Below are 24,545 nucleotides of genomic sequence, written 5' to 3' on the forward strand. Positions count from 1 at the left end.
CAGTATGGTTAAAGAGGAAATGTCCTTTATAAAAAGTTGAGCAGTACAAGTATAAAACAAGGTTTTTGTGAAGTCACAGCTAGGCCAGCACCCCTACTGTTCTTTCCAGGGTTTGGAAAGGGAACTATTTAAAGTAATGGGCTTACCGTATGGGCAGAAATAACTTAGTATTGAAAACCTGTCTTTTTCTCAGAGGCAAAAAATATTAAAACTAGCCTGTTCCTGTTCTTATGGTTCATATGAATATTTTGGAATTTTCCAACTACAGTAGAAATTCTATATAGGACTGTAAATTCAAGGAGTATATCTCAATTCATCATCCTGTTCTGTCAATCTGAGAAAAATTGTAAATTTCCAACAAATGCTATAATTCCTGTAATGCTGTGTTATTGACCTATGCATTAGTTCTGTATTAGGAAAAGTAATTGTGTCACCTAATAAAGTATGACTTCTTACCTAGATCCTTGAACGACAGGCACTGAGTGCACAGGCTAGATATTTTGCATCAAGGTATTCTTACTGTCGTGGTTTAACCCCAGCCAGCAGCTAAGCACCATGCAGCCACTCTATCACTCCCCTCCTCAACTGGACAGGGGAGAGAAAATACAACAAAAGCCTCATGGGTCGAGATAAGGACAGGGAGAGATCACTCAACCAATTACTGTCACGGGCAAAAGAGACTCAGCTTGGGGAAAATTAACTTAATTTATTGCCAATCAAACCAGAGTAGAGTAATGAGAAATAAACCCAAATCTTAAAACACCTTCCCCGCACCCGTCCCTTCTTCCCAGGCACAGCTTCGCTTCTGAATTCTCTACCTACCCCCCCAACAGTGCAGGAGAATGGGGGTTATGGTCGGTTCATCACACTTTGTGTCTGCTGCTCCTTCGTCTTCACGGACAGGACTCCTCACTCTTCCCCTGCTCCAGCGTGGGGTCCCTCCCATGGGAGACAGTTCTCCATGAACTTCTCCAACATGATTCCTTCCCACAGGCTGCAGTTCTTCACGAGCTGCTCCAGCATGGGTCCCTTCCATGGGGTGCAGTCCTTCAGGAGCACACTGCTCCAGCATGGGTCCCCTGTGGGGTCACAAGTCCTGCCAGAAAACCTGCTCTGTGGGCTCCTCTCTCCATGGATCTGGAGGTCCTGCCAGGAGCCTACTCCAGTGTGGGCTTCCCATGGGGTCCCAGCCTCCTTCAGGTACCCACCTGCTTTGGCGTGGTGTCCTCCATGGGCTGCAGGTGGATATCTGCTCCACTGTGGACCTCCATGGGCTGCAGGGGGACAGCCTGCCTCACCATGGTCTTCACCATGGGCTGCAGGGGAACCTCTGCTCTGGTGCCTGGAGCACCTCCTCCCCTTCCTTCTTCACTGACCTTGCTGTCTGCAGGGCTGTTTTCTCACATATTCTCACTCCTCTCTTTTGGCTGCTGTTCCACAGCAGGGTTTTTTCCCCCCCTTTAAATCTGTTCTCCCAGAGGCACTACCACCATCGCTGATGGGCTTGGCCTTGACCAGTGGCGGGTCCATCCTGGAGCCGGCTGACATTGGTTCTGTCAGACATAGGGGAAGCTTTTAGCACCTTCTCACAGAAGCCACCCCTGTTGCCCCTGCTGCTGCGAAAACCTGGTCACACAAACCCAATACATAGTTCCCTGTTGATTTAATTTGGAAAGGATATCTGGAGGTCATCCAACCTAACCTTCTGCTCAGAGCAGGGGTAATTTCAAAGTTGAATCACGTTTCTCAAGGCCTTGCCCAGTGGAGTTTGGAAAACCCCAAGGATGGAGTTCCCATAGCATCTCTGCTGAATCACTCTCATGGGGAAGAATTGTTTTCCTGGTGTTCAGTTAAAATTTCCCATGTTGTAACTTGCAATTGTTGTCTCTTGCCCTGTCATTGTGTACCTCAAGGAAGAGTCTGGCTCCATCTTCTCTGTAACCACCTATTAAGATAAGAGAACTGCTATTAGATGTCCCTCTCATCTTCCCTCTTGCTGGTTAAACAAATCCAGTTCCCTCAGCCTCTTTTCATACTGATCCTGCTAGGGGACTTCAGTCACCCTGACATCTGCTGGAAAAGCAGCACAGCAAGCCGTATGTAGTCCAGGAGACTCTTGGAGCGCACCGAGGATAATTTCTTAATCCAGGTCATAGCCTAACCAGAGGAGAAGCATTACTGGATCTGTTGCTTACCAACACAAATGAACTAATTAGTGAGGTCAAGACTGATGGTAGCCTGGGCTGAGTGATCACACCCTGGTGGAACTCATGATCTTGAGGGATATGGGTCAAGTCAAGACTAAAGCCAGGACCCTGAAATTTAGAAGACCAACTTTCAGTTGTTTAAGAAATCAGTGGACAGGACCCCCTGGGAAACTGTCCTCAAGGATAAAGGAGAATAACGGAGCTGGCAGCTTTTTAAGGACATTTTCCTTAGATCACAAGAGCTCTTGATTTCCACGTGTAAGAAGTCAGGCAGGAAGGCAGGAGACCAGCATGGCTGAGTAAGGACCTCCTGGTCAAACTAAAGTGTAAGAAGGAAATGCATAGGCAGTGAAAACATGGAAGCTGTCCAGATGTGTAGGCATGAGATCAAGAAAGCTAGGGAACAGCTGGAGCTGAGTTTGGCAAGGAGTGTGAAGAATATGACAGGCTTGTACAGGTACATTGGTCAGAAGAGGAAGATTACAAGAAAATGTACACAGACCCACACCAACACGATAAATAAGACAGGAGAACTAGTGACAACCAACATGGAGGAGGCTGAGGTACTTGACAATTTTTTGCCTGAGTTTTCACTGGTAATCACTCTTCCCGTATCTCTCAAGTCTGTGAATATCAAGGCAGGGACTGGGGGAACAAAGTCCCCCCCCCATCATAGGAAATAAGGTTCAAGACCACCTGAGGAACCTGAACATACACAAGTCCATGGGACCTGATGAGATGCATCCCAGGGTCCTGAGGGAAATGGCAGATGTAGTTACTAAGCCACTCTCCATCATTTGAAAAATGGCAGTCAGGCAAAGTCCCCACTGAGTGCAGAAAAGGCAATATCACACCCATTTTTAAAAGGGTAGTAAGGAGGACCCTGGGAACTACTGACCAGTCAGCTTCACCTCAGTGCATGGTAAGATGGAGTAGGTCCTCCTGGAAGTTATGTCAAAACATGGAAGACAGACATGATTAGAGACAGCCAACATGGCTTCACCAAGGGCAAATCATGCTTGACTAATCTAGTGGCCTTCTACGATGGAGGGACTGCACCAGTGGACAAGGGAAGAGCTACAGATATCATCTACCTTGACTTCTGTAAGGCCTTTGATACAGTCCCCCACAACATTCTTCTCTCTCCACTAAATTGGAGATAGATGGTTTTGGTGGATGGACTGTTAGATAGGTAAGGAATTGGCTGGATGGCCATGTGCAAAGAGTTATGGTCAATGACTCAATGTCCAAGGGGAAACCAGTAACAAGTGGTGTCCCTCAAGTGTCCGTACTAGGACCAATACTGTTGAATGTCTTTATCAGTGACACAGATAGTGGGATTGAGTGCACCCTCAGCAACTTCACAGATGACACCAAGCTGAGTGGTGCAGTTGATTCACTAGAGGCAAAAGATAACATCCAGAGGGACATTGACAGCCTTGAGGAGTGGGCCCATGTGAACCTCATGAAGTGGCCCAAAACTGGGCACAGTATTCCAGGTTTGGCCTCACTGGTGTCAAATAGAGGGGAATAATCACTTCTTTCAGCCTTCTGACTGCACCCTTGCTGTATAATTGATCTGAGTGACAGCCCCAACATCCAGTGAGTCAGGTGTTGTCCATGTCTATCACAGGATCTGGTTTTTCATATCTTTCAGTGTCTGGTTGTCTTCTGTGTTGTGTTAATACAGATATTAATGAGTGTGCATTGGATCCTGATATTTGCTCCAATGGAATTTGTGAAAACTTACGTGGCAGCTATCGTTGTAACTGTAACAGTGGCTACGAGCCTGATCCTTCTGGAAGGAATTGTGTGGGTAAGTTGCTCAGTTTTTTTATTATTGTTGAATAATTCGTCCCTGTATTGATGCTAATTTGCATTGACAGAATTTAGGTTGCAAGACATCTACTTCTTAAAGCTACAATGAAAATGCAAAAAAATCTCTAATGAAACTGCTTTTCTCAGTCAATGCATAGCTAATATTCTTACTGCTGTATTTATCTGTTATTTGGTTGGGGGAGTATTACTGTTTGGGAAGTGTAAGCAGGAGATACCATTGCAGGTTAGGAATTAATTTTCTCAAAAGCATGGATCAGTTTGTGTTATACTTTAATGTGTAACATTTGTCAAGACCACCTAAAATGTGTCCCTTTCAAGGCTGGTTGATAATTTGTCAAGAGCTGAAGGTCACGATTTTGCATAATAAAATGTAACAGGCTGTCATTACAACGAAATTATAACTGGTGGCCTATGTACACGGTGTCTGCAGTATGCAGTAATTTGTGATGTGCCCATGTTACACAGGTACAGCAGAATGGAGCGCTGCACACTTAGTCCTCTAATTTCTGAAAGCTTCAGCTTGTGAAGGAAGCAATGACCCACTCTTAGGATTTCACAAATCACCTCTGAACAGTGCGCTCAAGTGTAACAGCTATTCTTTTATTCTCCAGAATTTCAGGTCACCAGTATACAGGAATGATTCACTTCAGGAACTTCTAATTGTCATTTGTAGTTTGGTTTGGGTTTATACCAGACAGTTGTTGCAGTGTCTAGATACATATTTTGCAAGTGTTTATGAATACCCAACAGAAGATACCTATATTATAAGTTTCACACTCAGTCCAATTAATTTTATTTATTTATTTATTCATGGTCATACATGAAATTCAGTATTTTTTTTTCTTTTGGGAATTCATACATCCAAAAAAAGTGTATTATACCACAGGTACATTGTGCAATGTTATCGCTTATAGTCATGTTAATAGTCCTGTAATTTTAACCAGAAAACTGAAGTTTGTTTGTATTAAAAGCTAATAGAAAGCTATCTGAAAGCATTAGAAAGTCTTAAGTATTGTCCTACCATCTGATGTGTTTGTTTTGGGGAATTATTGCTCTCTGTACTTAAAGGTTTACTGACCTATCATTGGTATTTGTGGTCAACAAAACCCCACCATTTTTGGTAGGGAAAACCTGGACTATATAACTGTGGTATAATTTTAATACCAAACATTCCTACCTAGTGATGCAAAGCAAACACAAAGTGTTTCTTTTCATCTGCTTGATTTAAAGAATTTTACAGCTAGTTACCTTCTAAAGGCCCTAAATACGACCTTTTGGCAGGAAGGGCACTGCTGCATAAAACTATTGGTGTTTCTTTAAAGATACTTCATATAGTATTTGTTTTCCAAATGGATTTTATGGCAAGGGATTTTATTTATCTAGTTACACTTGGGATTATGTAAATGCTAGTATAGGTATATGTGTGTTTAATTATTTAAATAAAAATACAGCATACTGACTGTGAGGATGCATTTATTCATAGACAGGAGAATTTTTGCACAAAATAATTTAATTATGAACACTCAAAGGGTTGAAATGCTTTAATTAGTGATAAAGATTATGAGCTGCTAGGAAATAAAAAGTGGTCATCAGACAAATGCAGACAGTATTCTTGTCAGTTTTAAGTGCTTTTACAGCATGAGCTATATCAGTCTATGTTTTTACAGTGCATATCACAATAGATGACAGTCCAAATCTGAAGTTATTCTGTGAGATTCTAAGGAAATACTTTCATAACACTTCTAGTTTGAGTTAAAGGATTGTAACAACAAGCTCAAAATTAAACTCTATTGCTCTTGAAAACATCAAATTCCAAATCCATTCTCCTTTACTTCATTAAAATCAGATGAGGTTACACTAAGGACAGGTTAGTTTAGAAGAGCTTCTTTACATCTGCCAAACTTAAATCTCGATTAATAGTCTAGGGAAATTTAGACTTTTTTGTCTGAATCCTAAAGGAATTTATAAGCATAGCTTGCAAAATCTAATGTAGTTGGGAAACCAGAAGCCTCCAGATTGTAATTATAATGCATTCTTGTTTTTATTCTTTATTTTTAAACTTAAACTCTCTAAAAAGTCTAGTTGATTTAAGATTTCAGTTGCAGTGTTAAGTTTGGGAGATCAAGCAGTCAAAATATAGGAGACACCCTGAAGCAGGATGAAGAGTCAGGTTTATTACAGCCTATCCTGTCAGTATTCTTCTATAAGCTTAAGTATTTGTGGTATGTGATGGGCATTAGAGGAAAGTAGCTTAAAATTGTAAATTTTTTTTCTTTTTAAAAATAAACAATAGGGCAATGAGGAAGATTGATTGGTTTTTATTAGCATTATTTGCAGTTAGTGTAAGAGGAGTTCAGGGAGTGGTGTTAATTTGTGGGTTTTTCCTATTCAGTGTGCTTGATACCCTGGTTGCTGTAGAAAGCAACAGGGGCTACTTGTGGAGGTGAAGGCATCTCATGGCATTTGCACTCATTGGTGTGTCTAACTCGTCTTTTTGCAGACATTGATGAATGTTCAATGAACGGGCTGCTGTGTGATAATGGGCACTGTCGAAACACCCCTGGAAGTTACAGCTGCACTTGTCCAAAGGGTTATGTGTTCAGCACTGAGACAGACACATGTGAAGGTGAAAAATCTGCAAGCTGTGTTAATTTTATTGCTTACTATGTAACATTAAAGCTAAATGATCACAAAAGATTCAGGGTGGTGACAAATACCAGAGGGAAGGACAGAGCTAAGATATTGCATAAATCATTGCATTCCTCCTGTAATTTCTCTGCAATTATTTTTAGTGTGTTGGGTCCTGCCATTGAATTTCTTTCAAAGTAATCAGTTAATTTTTATATGAAAATATTTCACTTTCCTTAGATAAAACATTTTTAAGCTGGAATAAAGGGGAATATGTGCGTGCCTTTGATCGTGTAGCAGGGACACCTAGTCTGTCATTTGGGGAAATGTATCTCTTTTGATCACAGAGTCTCTTCTTTTTCTCCCTTCAGTCTGTGGTGATAGTTAATTCTAGATCAAATTCAGGTATTTGTGATGCTTTATGTGATGTTTGAATTCTAGGATCTGGATATTACTGTCTGTTGATACTAAAATTGTCCTGTATTTTTACAGTATAATCACAATCGCTTTCTTATAACTTCTTATAATGAACACAGATGTTAGGGCAATGAAAATGTTACATAGCAGAAACTAATGAGAAGTTTTAATTATAAAAAAACCTAAGGCTGTACAAAAAAAGTCAAAATAGAAGCATTAGCTTTTGTCTCAATTTTTAATTAGTATTCAGAGTAGTAGAATTTTACTGGTCTTTTGCATTATTTTTTATTTGGTTCCATGATCTGTAAATCTCAATGTTTGTTATCATTAGAAAGTTTTTATAGTAAATAGTCTTGCATTTGAGTGGGCGATGGGGAAGCTATCATCCTTTGTTATGGAACACCTATTATGTGAACCAATGTCATTGTCCAGATTTGTCTGAAGTAGAAGACATTGTCCTCAGCTGCTTGTTATTACTGATCAGACAGAAGTTACTGCCATACAGTTAAACAAACATTTGGAAAGGGAAGTGGAAGCACTCTATAAACCATTCTTGCTGTGTAGGGTCAGTCAGGGTAACTTACACCATTTCGTTAGCAGCATATGCTGAATGGGCTAACTTTGCACTTAAGCAGGTGAAGAGCACTCACGTGCTCTTTGCCAGCGTTCAGAAGAGGAGTGGAAGCAGGCAACATGGAGGGGGCAATAGTGTTTTGAATGTCTCCAACTGTTTGGAAAGTGAACATGTGTTTACATTCAAAACATCTCATGAAATGGTTTAAATTCTGGCAGTATCAAATCATTCACCTCTTCACCCCTTCTGTTCAAAAGAATTTATGTTCCTTTGTCTTTTAGTACATGTGTGTTTCAGAGGTCGCTTAAAAATTAAAACTTCTGTTCTCCCTGTATGTTACAAATTAGTAGCACTTGTTCAGAGTAGGGCTTTTCTTCTGTCACACTCCCATGGATTTATAGTGCTTTCTCTGCTAAGTTGTCTCAATGCCTAGTATGTATCCATAATGTTCAGGTGAAAATAGCTTACCATGTGCCCTTAATGTGCATGTTTCTTAAGGAATCTTCTAGACAGAAAAAGAGGAAGAGTATGGTAAAGAGAGATGTTAATTACCAAGGTGAAAAGGCCATAAACTTCAGAGCATAATACTGACCAAAAGGTAGACGAATAAGATTCCAGAATGCAGACAACCTAGCCATAATTATTGAACTAAAGTGTATCTAGATTTTCAAATATAAAACATAAATTTGTTTTTCAATGGTAATAATATAGTAATGCTAATATAAAGGCTCAAAATAAGGATTTGACAACAACAACAAAAAAGTGGTTTCGTGGTTCCACAGTCTTAGGAAAAAAAATGATCTTTTCTGTCTTCTGGACATCCTTATCATCATTGCAATGTGTTTTCTCTTGTGCTAGAAGAAGTTTGGGGATCATGATATAGTGAACCAAATCTGGGAGTCCCTTCTCGTAGCTTTTTTCTGAGGCGGGGTGTGAATGGAGAAGAGCATGAGGGAGAGTTATTCTGCAGTGGAAATGAATTTAATAGTTCATTTAAATTAATAGTTCATTGAGGATAGGGTAACTTTTTAGATAGCATTGCCAGCTGATATTGACTGCAAAACCATAGTATCAAAAAAAAAGTTACAGTTAAGGTAAAATAGAATTTACAGGAAAGTATATGAAGAGAAGATACTAGCAGAAATCCAAATGGCAGCATGTCCCCTCTTAATGGCAGCTTACTGCATTTTTCTAAGGAATGTGACCACTTTTACATTTTGTCCAAGGGAATTAGCTGCTTTCCCCAAATTATCAGTTTATTAATCAATCCTAAACACATGAATAAAGAACCAGCATGATTTTTTCAAACTAACATGTTATAGTGCCTCTGACAGTCATCTAGTAATACAGGAACTGAGATAGTTCACAACTCGAGCCAACCCGAGCATGAGGTAGAAAATGCACACACACCTTATTTAAGCAGGTTATTATATAAATTAAAATCTATTCTATTGTGAAAGAGTAATTACTGAGATGATCATTCTAGCTCATTAAGTAAGGCCATTTGGGTTTCTGTCTGGTGGGTTTGGTGAGATTTTAATTAATGCATTACTCTCAGTTTTTTAACATTGTTTTTTTAGATATTTGTAAAAGAACATGCATCTGTACATGCTTGCAATATTTGTACTTTGGCTCCTGCAAAGACTAAGGAAAGAGTATTATTTGATATTCCAAAAGATTCTAAAAAAGGATAGATCTGTCCCTGTCTCATCTCCCTTTCATGGTGGTCATCAGCTTATTACTGAAAAGGAGGCAATTTTACCGTCTTTGTAGAAATACAGTGGCTGTGCTTCACTTAACTGTATTTCATAATCCTGTATGTCTGATGAACTCTGAGCAATCAGCTTTTGATTGGACATGAATGCTGCAATAATACTTAAAGTAATAAAACTTCTTGTTAATGGAAGAAAAAAATCCCATTTTCTCATTTAGAAAAAAAAAAACAAACAACAAATAACTGATCATTAACTAAAACTGCAGATTTTTAAGAGTATTTCCTTTCTGAACATAGTTTAGTGTAATCACCCTAAAATACTTCTCATTTTTTATTGTCTGTACAGCATAATTGGAAGGGTTTTTCACTTTCTTTGAATATTGTTATCTACATTAACTTACATAGGTCATGAGTCTTCATCTTAATCTTGAATCTCATAGTTAGATAGACATTTAAATTTAGCTGATCAGGTAAAAAAGCTGTTCAGGAGGGGGTTGGCATAAAAATGTTTATAAAACCTATTAAATTTTTTTTTCTAATGTTGAGTGGGTTGGCATAGAGGAATAAATCCATCTCTTTCTGTCCAAATTCTGTTTTCAAAGGAACACTACGTAATTCAGTTTGGAGTTACAAGTTCACTAGTTGTAAAAAAAGTTCTGTAGCCAGAAGCTTTGTGTTGTGCTCTGAAAATGCTCTGATGCTTATTACTCACCAGTATATTTTTAATTAACGTAACTCTCATTAGTAACTGTGAAGAAACAACAAAACCCTTCATTATTTTCATTTATAGTTCAACTGAAATTTTTTATCAATTTGTTCTGGGGAGTGGGTGAGTTGTTTGAGGCTCCAGAGTCTGTGAAAGTTGAGATTTTTACAACAAGCTCTGTGGTTTAGATTGTGTTTCCAGTGACATAACTAGTTAAACGTAAACCAGATGTGCTTTGAAGTTCATTTCCAGGAATGTGCAGTGGACTGTTTCAATTTTTGTTTCTCTGACATTTACAATATATACTCACTTCACTTAAGAAAAAAACATTTTATAAAGAAAAACCTGATAAATATTTTCATACATAGTGGCTTTTATTTTAAAATATAAAACATTATTAAAATCAGTTTGGTTTCTTGCTCACTCTTGCTAAAATTACCATTTAATATTATTGTACAACAGTGTATGGCAACAATTTTTGGTGTTTGTTTAGGTTGTGTATATGATACTTTTTCTCCTGATTCAGCAGAGCACTAATGCTGAAGTGCATTCATCGTTTATTTATTTTTTTTTACTGAACAATGGTTTTGGGGAGTTGTCAATGCAATATCACAAACCTGTGATACTCAAAAGCGTTGGGTTTGTGTTTTGTTTCTTTTTTTGTTTGTTTCTTTTTCTTTTTTTCCTAGCGTAGTGCTGAAGCATGTCAAATGCAGAAGGTAACATACTGGTTTTCTCGGGGTTAGAGGCCTAGAGCATAGTCACAAGATTGTTTTAGAAACAAAAAGAAGTTGATGCCTCCAGATATGCATACCCTAATCCTCAGCAAAAGCTGCTGTCCCTCTTTCTAATCCATAGAGAAAAATGGGATGAGTATTCCTTCACCTGCACCAGGGCAAAGCGAAATGAGGAAGAGTCAGGTTCCGTGATACATCTTCCCTCACCCCTGGTCTTGGCAATCAACCTCTGCCATTCTCATCCCAGAAGATGGAAAGTGACGATTTGTCTGTGGGATCAGTGAGGAGCTGGCACTGGCACTTGCGAAGGGTAGAAACTGAGACTGGGAGAAAAAGGAGGAGGAAGGGTAAAAGGGGAATGTCCCCTGTGGACAGCAGCAACCTGGCAGATCGAGTCAGCTGTTTTGCCGGGAACATGTTTGATGCAAATTTGAGTGAGGGTTTAGACTAGGTTTTCCAACTTCGGCTTGAAATGAGCAGGCAGTTCTCCCTGTCTAGAAGGTGGTCAGGTCTGACAACGGTGTATCATCTTTCTGTTCTTCCCCATTTTTGCTCACCCGTGTGTTCAGTTTGAGTCTTTTTCTCTCCTTTCACTGTCTGGGCAGAGAGTGAAGCACATAGCCCATGAAATCAAGAGAGCTGCTTCACTCTTCATAAGGTGTTGAACTTTAAATTCTTTCACCTCTCCATCTCCACTTACTGACTTACCTTTGGTTGTAGTTTTGGGGACACTGACTTCCAGGTGTGGCCTCAACTATTTTTTGTTAGGTTTGGGTTTCTTGTTAACTCTGAAAACCCAAAATACAAGATGTGTTTTCCTAGAAGAAAATTGATTGTAAACCTAACTTGCTAAGTATCAGGGAGAATTAAAGATAGGCATGATAACCTGTTATTACATCAATAAATGTGAAGCATTTTAAGTTTCATGCATTTTTTTATATTCTGAATATGATTGAAGTGATGTTTTGGATAGTGGCAACTATCTGCTTATTATAGTATTTTGTCTTGCACATTGGTTGTGTATGTGCAGACCTGTGTGTGGTTGGGTTGCCAGCTGTTAAACCCATGTGACTCTTTACATGAAAATCACCTGTTTTCAGCTATAAATACCTTCAGCAGACTCCAAGCACTTGACCTGTAATTTTCTTCACTGTGTGTCTGAGTCAGACTAGACTTTAATTTTGCCTTTAAAAAATTCAGACAAAACTTCTTGTTCATTTCCAGGAAAATGTTGATTTCTGTATTTAGAAACATGCAAACCTTGTGACCTTTCCTTTAGAAAGCTGTTGCTCCTCTATGCAGTTGCAGCTTGAAATTTCTTGAGTACTTTTTGTGTCAGGATCGTGCCTCTTTGCTCTGAAAACGTGCTTAGATTTGGCCAAATTGTAAGTCTCATTTTGCATGTGCTCAGTGGAGACTATTTTTAGTGTCCAAAAGCCCTGAAGATTCCATGGCACAGATTATGCCTGGCGTCTCATGGGAACTTCTCTGAAGTTTCATTGTACCTAAAAGCAGGGAAGAGCACTTGCAAATGACTGGACAAAGAATCATATCTGCATAAAAGCAAAGACATAAATGCAGAGACTGATCAAAGATCCCTCTGACCCAAACCAAAGCAAGTATTTTAGTGTCCAAAATGCCCAAATCAGGCTATTTTAGTTTATGCATGTGACATTATTCCTCAAGCACTACTAGCAAACATAAGCAAGCACTAAACAGTTGTATTTCTGGCCCACCAAAGGAACAGTCTGGTTGTATTAGAACGTATGGTTTGATTCAGAACCCAAATCAAAAAATGAAATTGGTTGAGTTTAGGGAGAAATGGTGGATATGCATCTGCAGTTGTTCTTTGAAAGAATTTGCTAGTATTGGTTTAATCTTAAAATGGATTTCACTTTAAAAAAAAATCAGCAAATAATACTGTCTGCAGGGGGTCCTATTCTTACATGTGAACAGGCTTAAAAAACTCACACGGGTGATAAATAGGAGTTAGGGGCTAGAGGACAGTACCATTTACAGTATTGCAGTTTCAACTCCTATTTCTTGAATGCTTTTCTAAACTAGAGAATCGCAGCCAGCATTGTAATATTTTGCTTCTGACAGGGTTTTCTTAATTATTCCAAAGCCTCACGGAGCCATAAGTGACAGAAACAATAAGGCCTTTGTTTGTGCACTGCATGTTGTGGCTGGGAATGCATTGCATTCTCTGAAAAAAGAGGTTTGTTTTCTCACGGGACAGTTATAATTGATGCTGAAAAACTTTATAGTCCAAGTTGTTGGAAATTACTATCTTTGTAGAAAAGAGCCATTTAATTAACACTTTCAAAATATGTGCTCCTATATACGTGCACATACATGCTACCTGCCTGTCCCTATGTCTTTTGAATGTCATGGGCGGGGCAGGCAAATATACCAGGCAGTCTTGGCAAATCATGGTCCACAGCAGCATTTGTACTGTATAATATTTTCCAGAAACACATCGTAGTTCTAACAGTGTCTTTTGTTTCTGGATTATAGATATAAATGAATGTGAAAGCAGCCCGTGTGTCAATGGTGCCTGCAGGAACAATCTTGGATCTTTCAATTGTGAATGTTCACCTGGCAGCAAGTTGGACTCTACAGGACTGATATGTATTGGTGGGTATTTCCTCCTGTTATTCGCCCTTTTTCTTACTAACTTGAAAAACATTGATCATATTTATTAATTAAGCAAGGAAATAATGTATTTGGGTAATTTCCTCATGATAGCAGACAGTATGTATAGTTCTGTAGGTAAGACCAAACAAACACATACTAATTTGATTGCTTCCATGGGAGCAGGAACAAACTGAGAGAAACATAATTCATGAGGATGTCCAAACTATGGTGAAAGCGGTGAAATGGAGGTATAGATTGGTGGGAGAGAGTGGGGATGTTTTATTATTAATAGGAATTATCTTGTCCTTTGGGAGACGTGAATATGACTAAAGCTGTAAGTGATTAGTCTGGTAGTTGAGAAACTGTAAAGCAGAAATGCCTACTCACTTCCTTGGCGTCTTTTAAATCTGAGACAAGAAAACAAGTAAAACTGGAGAAACATCTACTCAAATAGTGATAGGAAAGCACATGGCTACTAGGGTTCAGGACATTCTTGATAAACTGTGAAGACTGACTTTCCTAGCTATAAGGAAGAGTTAATGGCTTTTGCATTATAGCACAATCTCATACTTGATCTTTTGTAGGAAGCTGGTAAAGGTGAATAAGGCAGATAGGAGTTTGTAAGGATCCTTGTCCCTGGAGCAGACACATGAGTATTGTCTTGCTTTTATATATATACACACACAAAATACATATATGTATAAAAAAAAAATAATGTTAGCATCCTTTGAGGATTCTGTTGCATTGAAAAAAAGCAGAGCACTGCACAGATTTTATTGCAGCTAGCAGGAGCAGTTGTCTGCAAGATGTCACTGACATTATCTTTGGAAGCCATTTATTAATGTTTTTTTTCTTGCCTTTCCAAGAAAACTCAAAGGATTGGAGACATCTGTACTTCCCAGGTGATCACAAGCTGCCATTGTTTCATCTTATTTGTGTAACATAATTGAAGTCATTGTAGGATATGTGGGATAAATTAGAGTGTCATTAATAACTAGAAGATGCTAATTTTAAATGTTCCTTTTATTTTAGGATGGATTTGTCTGGTGTTCTTGGTTCAACTTTCTTGCTTTGCCAAGATTTTCTTAAGATAGGAAATTGAATGCAAAGATTCAAGTTTCCATTTAATGATGGAGTCTGTCTATGCCTTAAAGTGTTTTTTAGTTGAATGTTACTTTTGTGCCTAAGCCTTCTCTTAGATTTCCTTGTAGCATCACTGGCCAGTAAAGTTTAGTATTGTTTTTGTTCTTCTTTACATTCTGCTAATTTCTTGATATGACCACACTAACCTATGCTTTTTTGTACTGCTTGTTTTAATCATGTTGTGTTCTCACATCCAAAGGTGCTACAAGTTCACTAAGGGCCTAATTATAACCATGTTCTGGATTTACTCTGCAAATGGTTTCCATTGAAATATTTACAGTGTGAGGTGCCACTTGGCCTCAATATTAGTGATAGGTAACATAAAACATAAACAAAAACCCCACCCTGAACAGTCAGATAAAAAGTGAAGGCTAGGAGCCACCTATATACTGTGAGCCTAATCATTCATTTTTTGTGTTGACCAAAATCTTCTCATCACTGGTAGTGATGAGAGGCGGGCAGACTGGACTGTTGAAAAGTGAGTAAGGGGTTGGAAGTTACAGGTAGTTTACTGTGTGAAAAACTTGGAGATGCTCTTGTTGAATGTATGGCATTTCAAGTCTGGATGGTAGAGCAAGTCGGTTTTTACCATTAACACTGCAGTGAAAGACTTGTATATTGAATGTTTTTGCCCTAATGTTTTTTAGCTAATTGCTGCTGTAGAGCATTCCTGTAGCATCAGATATGAAAAGCATATGGCAAAACATAAATCTATGGCTGAAATAGTGTTGTGGTTTTGGAATGTGTTGTATTCTTTATACAAATGATCAAAGTGAGGTAATGTCTGTTTCTGACCCCTCTCTAGTTTTTCTTTAATTTCAAATTTCTCTCATGTCAGGACCAGAATCAATCCTACATTATAAGAGTAAGTTTTTCCTTATTTCTTTCATGATGATGATTAAAGTTACTGAGCTCTAAAAATGGCACGATTTTTTTTTACAAAAACATTAGAATAAGAAAGGATTAACATAATATTACTTTTAATTTTATTTTTACAATTTATTGCTCCAATGTGTTTGTTGCTACTTGGCCATATTGCTGATTTTCACTGTTTTGTGGACTCAGGTCATATACAGCATGTTAGACTGATCTTATATGGAGAAGCTGTATGGCTGATGTGTGTTCTTTACTGAGTTTGTGGACAGAAGACTTCAGTCTGTCAGTTCCTCTGGTTCCTTTGCTCAGTCTGCTCAGCCTCAAGGCTGAAGAACCAGGTGGCTTGAGCCATTTGCATCCATATTTCCTGTAGAAATTGAGCATAGATGCGAGCTATTTGCCTCTTTCTGTGACCTTTCATGGGTAGAGAAAAAATGACTTGTTCAAATTACAGTCAGAATTCAAGTCACAATATTTGCTCTCAAATTTAAGCTCAAATCTCTAGCAAATAAGGACTGTTAGTTCAGCAGTTACAATAGAAGCATTCAGCAAAAATATTTTGCATTTATTTTGCTTGCCCACTGACAGCATTTGCAATATTGAGGCTGTACTCTTAGCAGAAAAAAGTGGAATTGTTTTTGACATACATCTGTTGGTGGTACAAGTGTTGCATTGCTATTTTGGGAATTGCTCATACGGTAGAGATACTGCCACTTGTACTTTTTGAAATATGCACTTAATATATGCTTTTTGTGCGTGTTTTAGTCAAGATTTGTGGAATTCATACAGTGTACAATAAATAGGCTGCCATCTGCCTGTAATATGCATATATTCTTCTTCAAGTCGGAATCAAAGAGATGCAAGCAACAGAAAGAATGCTTTGATGCTGGATAATAACTTCTTCACCAAAGCAAATGTCAGTTACTGCCCATTGTAGATTTCGTCTGGACAAGAAAGATAATGTAGAATAAAAGAAATTAACTCATGGCCTGAAAAAGATAAGACAAGCAGACTTTAGCAGGATAATGTAGATGCAGCTGGTGTGAGGAAAGTCACCTGCTAATTTGTACAGTTTAAATAATTTTTGAGATAGTACTTCGATTTTTCCATCCTCTAAAGTTGGCCACTAAAAATAAATAATATTGAGCTCAAGAAACTTCTAGTGAATAAAGCAGTGGAAGCATTTGCATTTTGATAACATAAAGCAGAGACATCAACATGTGGGCAGCAAGCTGGATGTGGCGTGAAAGAGCAGCTAAAGAACCTATATTCTCTCTTCTCATGTTAGTCCCTGAATTTGGGATGTATGATGACCATGGACATGCCCATCCATCCCATGACTAGCTAAGAGCCGACCCAGCTAATGACTGTCCAGGTTTTGCCTTTGGTCTTGTTATGTTAACCTAAGTCTTAACTGTTAGCTAAAGGCTGATCAAGGTGTGGAAAAGATGCCTTTTCCACTTGTCTATACTCCTCGTTGGTTTGTGCTCTTGTTTAAGTGTGGTGTTCTGCCCCACATGTTTGAGACCAACATTAACCTAAGTAATACAACTCTTTTAAACTTAACTGTTAATGAAGTATGTTGCCCAGTTTCTAGGGCTGATTCCAGTCACATTCTTGGGCCTATTTTTTTCCTGTTACTTTAGCCAAAGAAGGGTTGTGCTCTCTGTGGTCTACATAATTTTATAACATGACAATTCTGTAGAAAAGTTGAAGTTGTATGAAAAAAGTAAGATGGAATGATTCTATCTGAAGCACACTGCTCCTAAACATGAGGTATTAGTAATACTGATCAACAGCACCTAATAGATGGTCTGGCTTTTTATAAATATAATATATGTAAGTCTTAAAGCCAAATCTTCTTTCATTAGTCATCTCATTAAATTTGTCTGGGCCACTTATATAGCTTTGAACTCTGAGTATGCACATGCATTTAAACTCTACCCAGACTGACCTCACAACCTGGGCTAAATCTTTACAGACTGCTTTTGCTATCTGATCACAAAGGTTGTTGTCTGCTTCAAGAAATTTTATACCATTTTGAGTGTAACATTGTAAAGGTACTGAGCAAAGGTGCTGTAGGTACATCTTCTAGAGTACAAAAGTGATTTAGAAGCTAACTGACATTTTAAAAAACAGCTTGGGCACTGACTTTTAAGACTTGAAGATCTGGCTACCTAAAAGAGAATTTCAGAGGATTTCAGGCAGCAGAGGCAATGCTGAAGAACTCCCCTCTGCTCAGTGGCTGTCTGGCCTGGGCAGCAGTCAGTGGGTGCTGCTTGACATGGCTGGGCACTTAGTGGAATTGGTTTGCCCTGAGCTGGTGTGGTTTCCCAGCCTGGCAAGCCAATTTGTGATTCAGGAGTTGGGTGTGCTGGGACTGAGCCCTCAGGAGCAGAGAGTGGAGTGTAACCTAACAAGCGTGTTCAAAGCATAGCTAATGCACCAGCAGAACCAAACCCCTAAAAGAATATAGCACACCCCTATCCTCTACATTTTTATCTTTTTTCCTTCCTGACAACCTTGAAGGTTCGCTGACTGAAAGGGAGTCAAGAGCACATGGATTTCATAACCCAGTGGTTTAGGCAGTCAGCTGGAAGGGGGAGTCCCAGGTTGTGATCTCTGTTTTTGTTGTAACTTGTGTATTTTAGACTGATCAGTCACTAGATTAAATAAATAAATAAATAAATCCACTGTAGTATCTGGAGAACCTCTGCTAGCTGTGGGACCTGGACTATAAAATGCCTCAAGCAGTGTGCTCTGTGGCTCACTTTTAGTGATAGTGCTATTCCTTTCCACCACTTCTAAACTAAGATGTGTACAAAATGACTCTGATGGAAGGTGTTCTTTTAAAAGAGAGCCTGCACTCCCTTGGTACTCTGTGTACTGGTGGCATGAACATGGCATGTCAGCTCTTTTGCTGTGACAGTTCCGTATTGTTTTCTATTCCGCTGCAGATAGCCTGAAGGGGACTTGCTGGCTTAACATCCAAGACAGTCGCTGTGAAGTCAACATCAATGGTGCTACACTGAAATCTGAATGCTGTGCCACCTTAGGAGCAGCTTGGGGCAGCCCATGTGAGCGATGTGAATTAGGTATGCTCTCATATCCTGCTTCTTTTCGGAGAAGAGAGGAAGTACCACCAGATAGATTCTCATAATTTTCTTTATAGAAAACAAACAAACAGACAACACAAAAAGCCTATGAAATGAAGTTGTCTTATTTAGCATCATGTGTAATCTCCACCATCAGAGATCATTCCAGTAGCTTTGAAGTCACCAGGAAATAACATGTGAATAAATCTTTTAATAATTACATATGTTTCATCTCCACAGGGACTGCGCATTGGGGTAGGGAAGTAAGGACTACAGTAATAAAGTGAAATATCTGGTGAAAGTCTTGAGGGCTTTTTATGTTGTGGGCTGTTAACACTTTTTCCAGCTGTTTTCAAACACATAGCTTATGTACAATTATTGATTGCAGAATAATACTACTATTAGATTACAGGGCTAGGTCTAGAAGTTGGAAGCAGGAATGCTAACTGTGTGCTCTAGTTTGTGGAAAAAAAACTGGGCCACATTCTCCCCATAAGGTTTGAATAATGCCGCTTGCAGCTGAACCAGTGTCAGGACGTTTTAGCCTTTCATTTTTAATTGGAACAGTAACTGTGGTACATGTATCCCATCTAACAAGCACGGTGCAAACAACATCCAACAGAGCTCTTAACTGTGTAATGCAGCATCAAGCAAAGATACTACTTTGGACTCCAGGAAGCAGCATGGTCAGGTTAAACTGATAAAGCTAATCAAAAATTAATCAATCTAGAGAGCTAATGAGCTCAGACTGGGTACATTTGGCCATTTAATTTCCTATTCTTTAACTAGTTATGTTTCAGCAAGCTTTCATATCACTATGTCATGCTACATTTTACATGCGTATCCTAAAATAATGTCATTGCTCAGATCCTTTATTAAGCTGCAGTGCAAAAAAAGCTTTTCGTGATAACTGGCATCACTAAAGCTTTAAATCTTCATGCAACTTTACAGGAAATTTACCTTTCAGCTACATCTGAGTACAGAGACTGGTACGATTAGATGCTGAGCGTTCTGGTCTCCATTAAGGAAAGCACATGAAAGAGTAACTGCCTAAGATTTAATTTCCTCAACTATTCACTTGTTTTAAGTAACATGTATGAGCCATTACTTTTCTTGATTGAGGCTAGAGCACTCACCACCTCATACGGTCAAATTATTAGAGACTTCTGAAGATACATTTTACTTTTAAATTATTTAGTCCTATATTTCTGTCATTCTAAATCAGTGATACATCTTTCTGGCTTGATTCCAGACACAGCTTGCTCAAGAGGATTTGCCAGAGTGAAGGGTGTTACCTGTGAAGGTGAAATTTTTGCTTCTTACTCAAGATATCACGGGTTTTTTCCTTTGAAAATGAGATAAAAGAGGAATTATTTTGCTGTTGTTTGTGTCAGGCATAATCATATTGACCTTAGATGAATGCCTTCGCAGTTACTGACTGTTGAGAAGTGTTATGTTACACTGTTTGTTGGAGAATATCAAAATGATCCAAAGAGCATGGAATGAAAATGCTCCTTCAAAATACGTTTAATCCCTTCAGTTTTTCCTTTCTCTCATCCATAATCCATCATCTTCTCTTAGAGAAGAGAATGTGGCATCTTAGTGCCCTATGACTTGAAGATCTTGCAAGAGTTCCTTGAGACTGAGCCACATGCTTGTTCAGAACAGTGTTCAGACCCTAATACAGTATGAATGAAAGCCTCTTGCTTTCTTTCATGTAGCTGAAATTCTCAATAAAGCTGTAGTTGTCTCCTTCAAGTTAGCATATAACTCAACTCTTTGTTTCCCGGACAGATGTAAATGAGTGTGATGTTTTCCCGGGGGTTTGTCCCAACGGGCGTTGTGTTAACAGCAGAGGCTCATTTCACTGTGAGTGCCCTGAAGGACTGACACTGGATGGAACAGGACGAGTGTGTTTAGGTAAGAGCACACTCAACTCTGCCAGCTTTTTAGCTGTGTCCAACAGTTGCCCAAAATTATTCTCAAAGGGCTGTGAAAGGATGTTTTGTTTGTTTCTGAATTCCTCCAAAAGCAGTTTGTTAAGCCTGTGTTTCAGGTTATGGCTGCTTAGATATCAAATGCCTGTGCCAGTTCAGGGAAGAGCTGTTAATCCCTTGGGGGAATATGAAAGTTTGTGTTAAGACTTGTTTTGCCTACAGTGCAATCAATAGGTTTTGCTAGAGTGCTGTCCTTCTTTGACTCCATTCACAAACAGAAATGTCTGACTCGCTGGGAGCTAGATGATAAGCAGTCAGCTGGCCACCCAGCAGCTTGTAATGCAATGTGAATGGTGCTCTTCTCTATTGCTATCTAGTCATTTTGTGAAACTCAGACACTACCTTGTAGCATGGATATGCTGATGCAAATTGGTCTGTCTGAGAATAATCAAAATGAGCGTAGATAAAAATAAGACTTATCTTTCTTGCACAGATTAGTGTCTTCTACTGACAAAACATGATGTCCGTGAAGACATATATTTCTCTAAGAAAGACTTCAGGTATAAAAAATACTGAACCCCTGTGTAAGCCCAAGAAAACAGAAGTATCCTGTAGCAAGTGTAGTAAGCGTTATTAATCTGCATCTTTAGAAATCAATGGTAAAAGATGAAAAAAAGATAAAGTCAGGGTACTGGATGTTTAGAATAGATTTTGGAATCCATATTAATTTTTCTAACCATTTCTAAGGACTGTAAAAATATGATTCCTGACAGCATTGATTTCTTTTAAGAAAACAGTGCAGTAAAACACGAAAAAAAAATCTAGCCCTTGCCTTATGTCAAGGATTTTCCTACTCTATCCTTCATTTTTTTATTTCAACAGTGTTCTCTTTCCTCAAGCAGATTCAAATTTAAGCGAACACTTTTGATTTAACTGCACTATGCCTTACTAGTAGCTGATACAGTTACCAGGTTGTGGGGTTTTTCAATGTGAATGTAGTTCTAGAGATATTTTTTAAAATAAGCAGAATTTTTAAAATAAGTGGATGTGTACAATCAGTATAAATGTCTCAGAAAAAAGAAACAGTTAACAACCAAGTCTGCCCACATGCTACTATGTTTGTGCATATCATACACAGCTTTGCATGTTAGTTTCACTTGATATTCCACCCACGGCAACCCTCCCAAACTTGGTAATTCTGTTGCCAGTCACTGGCATCTGTGGCCATCAACCCGGTATTACTTCTCAATGAGAAATTTGATGAGGACAGGTGTGAATTTAATTGCGGTTGATAGATATAATGAAAAGTTGGAAGAAAGGAGCTGTTTTCAAGCAAGACACAGGGTTCCTTTACCCGCAAAGGCATGTTGCCTTTTCTTATTTTAATTAAAAAAATGACCTTTTGTATTACAAGATATGTGCCTTCTCCTGTGCTATGCAAGCAGTGTGCACTATGTCATGTATTTCTGAAATGTGGTTATTTGCTGCAGGATGCACTACAGTGAATTTAGTGCAAACAAATATTTATTAGCAGTATGTTTGCTGAATCTCTGGAAATGAAAATAAGTGTGATCTTGATGTGGAATAGTTTACAGGAAACCATGAGTATTTGAAAGATTTCCATTTGTTATACTTGCTTCTAAATTTTTTAACTTCAGATGTGCATAGGGTAAATTTATGTTATAAATCTGCAAAACTTTGAAGGGCTTGTATGGAAAACAGTTCAGCAGCTCATCTGTGTTATTTTTAGGTCTTGCATCTTCTCCAAAGCTTTTGCACTAAGCATTTAAGCATTCTGTTAGGTTTGCTAAAGCCTAACTTCCAGTCCAGTGTATCATATGAAACATTAATGCTTATATGGATCCTGAAAATACAGCTTGACCTCCAGTCCATTTCAGTCATGTCAGGAGGTTCTAGAATATGCCCAGAAGCTATTTATCAGACATGGTGTGTCCTTATGATCTTTCTTACACACTGAAAATAACTCTTTTTTACTGGAGACCATTAAGCTACCAATAAATTTCTGTATAGTATCACAGATGTCTTTTCTGGCACTGCTGTAATTGATACTGTCCATTTACCATTATTCGTATTATTTGCCAGATTTCTGGAATTGGGGCATAGAAATTCTCCTATGTTGTAGAAATCAGCATGTAGAGACTTAACAACCCTTTTTTCATACCAATTTTATATTTTAACAAATACTAAAAAATTTTCTAAAAATGTTCAACTATTTTTGTTCGCTGAAATACAGATAGGTGAAAAGTGTGGAATGTATCGATGCTTTCAAATGGGTTATAATTGTTATTTTTTCTGTAAGTGAGATAGAGCAAAGCTGATTTTTTTCTGTGTATGGACCAGCGTGTAGTACTTTTCCTGACAGATGCGTATGCAAGTACAGATTTTGCCTGCACACTTGGTTGATCTATCTTTTGGTTGACCTGCTTTTCTGCAGATGGGACCCTTGAGTGTAACCATAATTTATTTTTCTGGAAACCATATTGTTTGCTCCTGCTAACTGGAGTTAAAATAAGTCTAACAATGGTCAGCAATTTTTTTTTTCTGTATTCCTTGTATTATTAAATTAATTTAATAATATAAACATAGATAGGAATGTTTGGGTTTTTTACCATGAATGCAGGTCAATTTGTAAATGAGAATACCTGTTACAGTAGAGAAATACATGTCTCTGATCAATCAAATACACATAGAAACCTAAAAAGTACAATCATGTCAGAGTAATGCTATATCTTGGTATTCAGAGACAACAGAAGAAATGCTTGTACTTTTATGTGGTACAACAGAGATCCAGAAACTTAACTATAGTGCAGTATTAGAGACTTAAGATGTTTGAACATTGTGCAGAGGTGTAGAGTCTTGAGCAGAAATCTGTCTCCCAGAAACCGAGCCTCACATGCATTCATGCCTCAGAAATAGGTGCTTCTGAAAAACACAAAACTTCAGCAAAAGGTAAAATGCCTATATGTTGTTGTAAAATGAGCAGATATTCGCATGGAGCAATGCTACTTGAGATGGGATGAAGATGAGTGCATTCAGTCTGTGCCTGGCAAGTTTCGTATGGATGCTTGCTGCTGTGCTGTGGGGGCTGCCTGGGGCTCCGACTGCGAGGAGTGTCCTAAGCCTGGCACCAAGGAATATGAGGTTCTGTGCCCCAGAGGTCCTGGCTTTTCCAACAGAGGAGATATTCTAACTGGCAGGCCATTTTATAAAGGTAAGGGTTCATTCTTGGATCTAAAAGTGAATTATAGGCACATCTGGGTGAATATTCTAAGAAAATGCCAGGATTTGTGTCTGTGTTTGTTATGTACTTGAGATGAGAGATGTTACAAAGATGTTTGCCTGAAAGAGCTGACCTTACAGCTGGGAAACTCTATGCTTGCATGGTGCTCAAGAGTGTTACAGGAGCCTAGAAGAAAATGGTGCAAAGTTTCAATTTGGTAAGGAGAAAAAGGAAATTAATATGACAGGACTGAAGGGAGGGGAGCTCTAAACGATGAGAATAACAGAAAATGTGCACCTTTTGTAATGTAGTGCTTTGCAAAGAGTAAACTGAGGGTCAGAAGAGGTTATATATAGTCAGGGAGTTAAGATGTAAACATAAAATATTACTAAAATTTGCCCAGGGTTCTCTGAAAGAGAGACTGAAGAAGGATGGGTTCTTTCTATGGTTTGCAGAATTAATAAGTGATTAAAAGGGAAAGGTGTCTGTTGCATTAAAATTACAAGGCCAATGATAACAAGGAGCTGCAGTGATAAAGAAGTAAATAAAAGCCATTTGTCCAGTTTTTACTAGCTTCACCTCCTGTAGAGCAAAAACAAAACTGAAGAGGCTGGAAAATATTAAGAAACCAGATCTGAGATGTTTTAGGTGACTGAGGTCTGAGAAGAAAAACTGTAAATTTCTGCGTGCAGAAGCTTGAGTACTCCAGAAATGTTTTGGTATTTTATTTATTTTTGAAAGGATGTATTCTGAAGCATTTGTCTTGAAATATGTTGAGTTGCTTGAGAAAAGTT

General features: G+C 38.5%; 1 protein-coding gene across 2 annotated transcripts in view; it reads left to right on the forward strand.

The window, feature by feature from the left end:
• The window catches only part of FBN2 (fibrillin 2), a 173,314-nt gene that overhangs the window by 86,334 nt on the left and 62,435 nt on the right, over nucleotides 1-24,545 (forward strand). For both annotated transcript variants that reach the window (XM_010566065.1, XM_010566064.1), the window contains exons 18-24: nucleotides 3,898-4,023; nucleotides 6,547-6,672; nucleotides 13,340-13,459; nucleotides 18,436-18,573; nucleotides 19,826-19,876; nucleotides 20,368-20,493; nucleotides 23,515-23,742. In XM_010566065.1, coding sequence (XP_010564367.1) covers nucleotides 3,898-4,023; nucleotides 6,547-6,672; nucleotides 13,340-13,459; nucleotides 18,436-18,573; nucleotides 19,826-19,876; nucleotides 20,368-20,493; nucleotides 23,515-23,742 — 915 coding nt within the window. The remainder of the gene's footprint in view (nucleotides 1-3,897; nucleotides 4,024-6,546; nucleotides 6,673-13,339; nucleotides 13,460-18,435; nucleotides 18,574-19,825; nucleotides 19,877-20,367; nucleotides 20,494-23,514; nucleotides 23,743-24,545) is intronic.

Source organism: Haliaeetus leucocephalus, unplaced genomic scaffold (assembly GCF_000737465.1).
Source record: "Haliaeetus leucocephalus isolate CR32 unplaced genomic scaffold, Haliaeetus_leucocephalus-4.0 Scaffold203, whole genome shotgun sequence".
NCBI lineage: Eukaryota > Metazoa > Chordata > Aves > Accipitriformes > Accipitridae > Haliaeetus > Haliaeetus leucocephalus.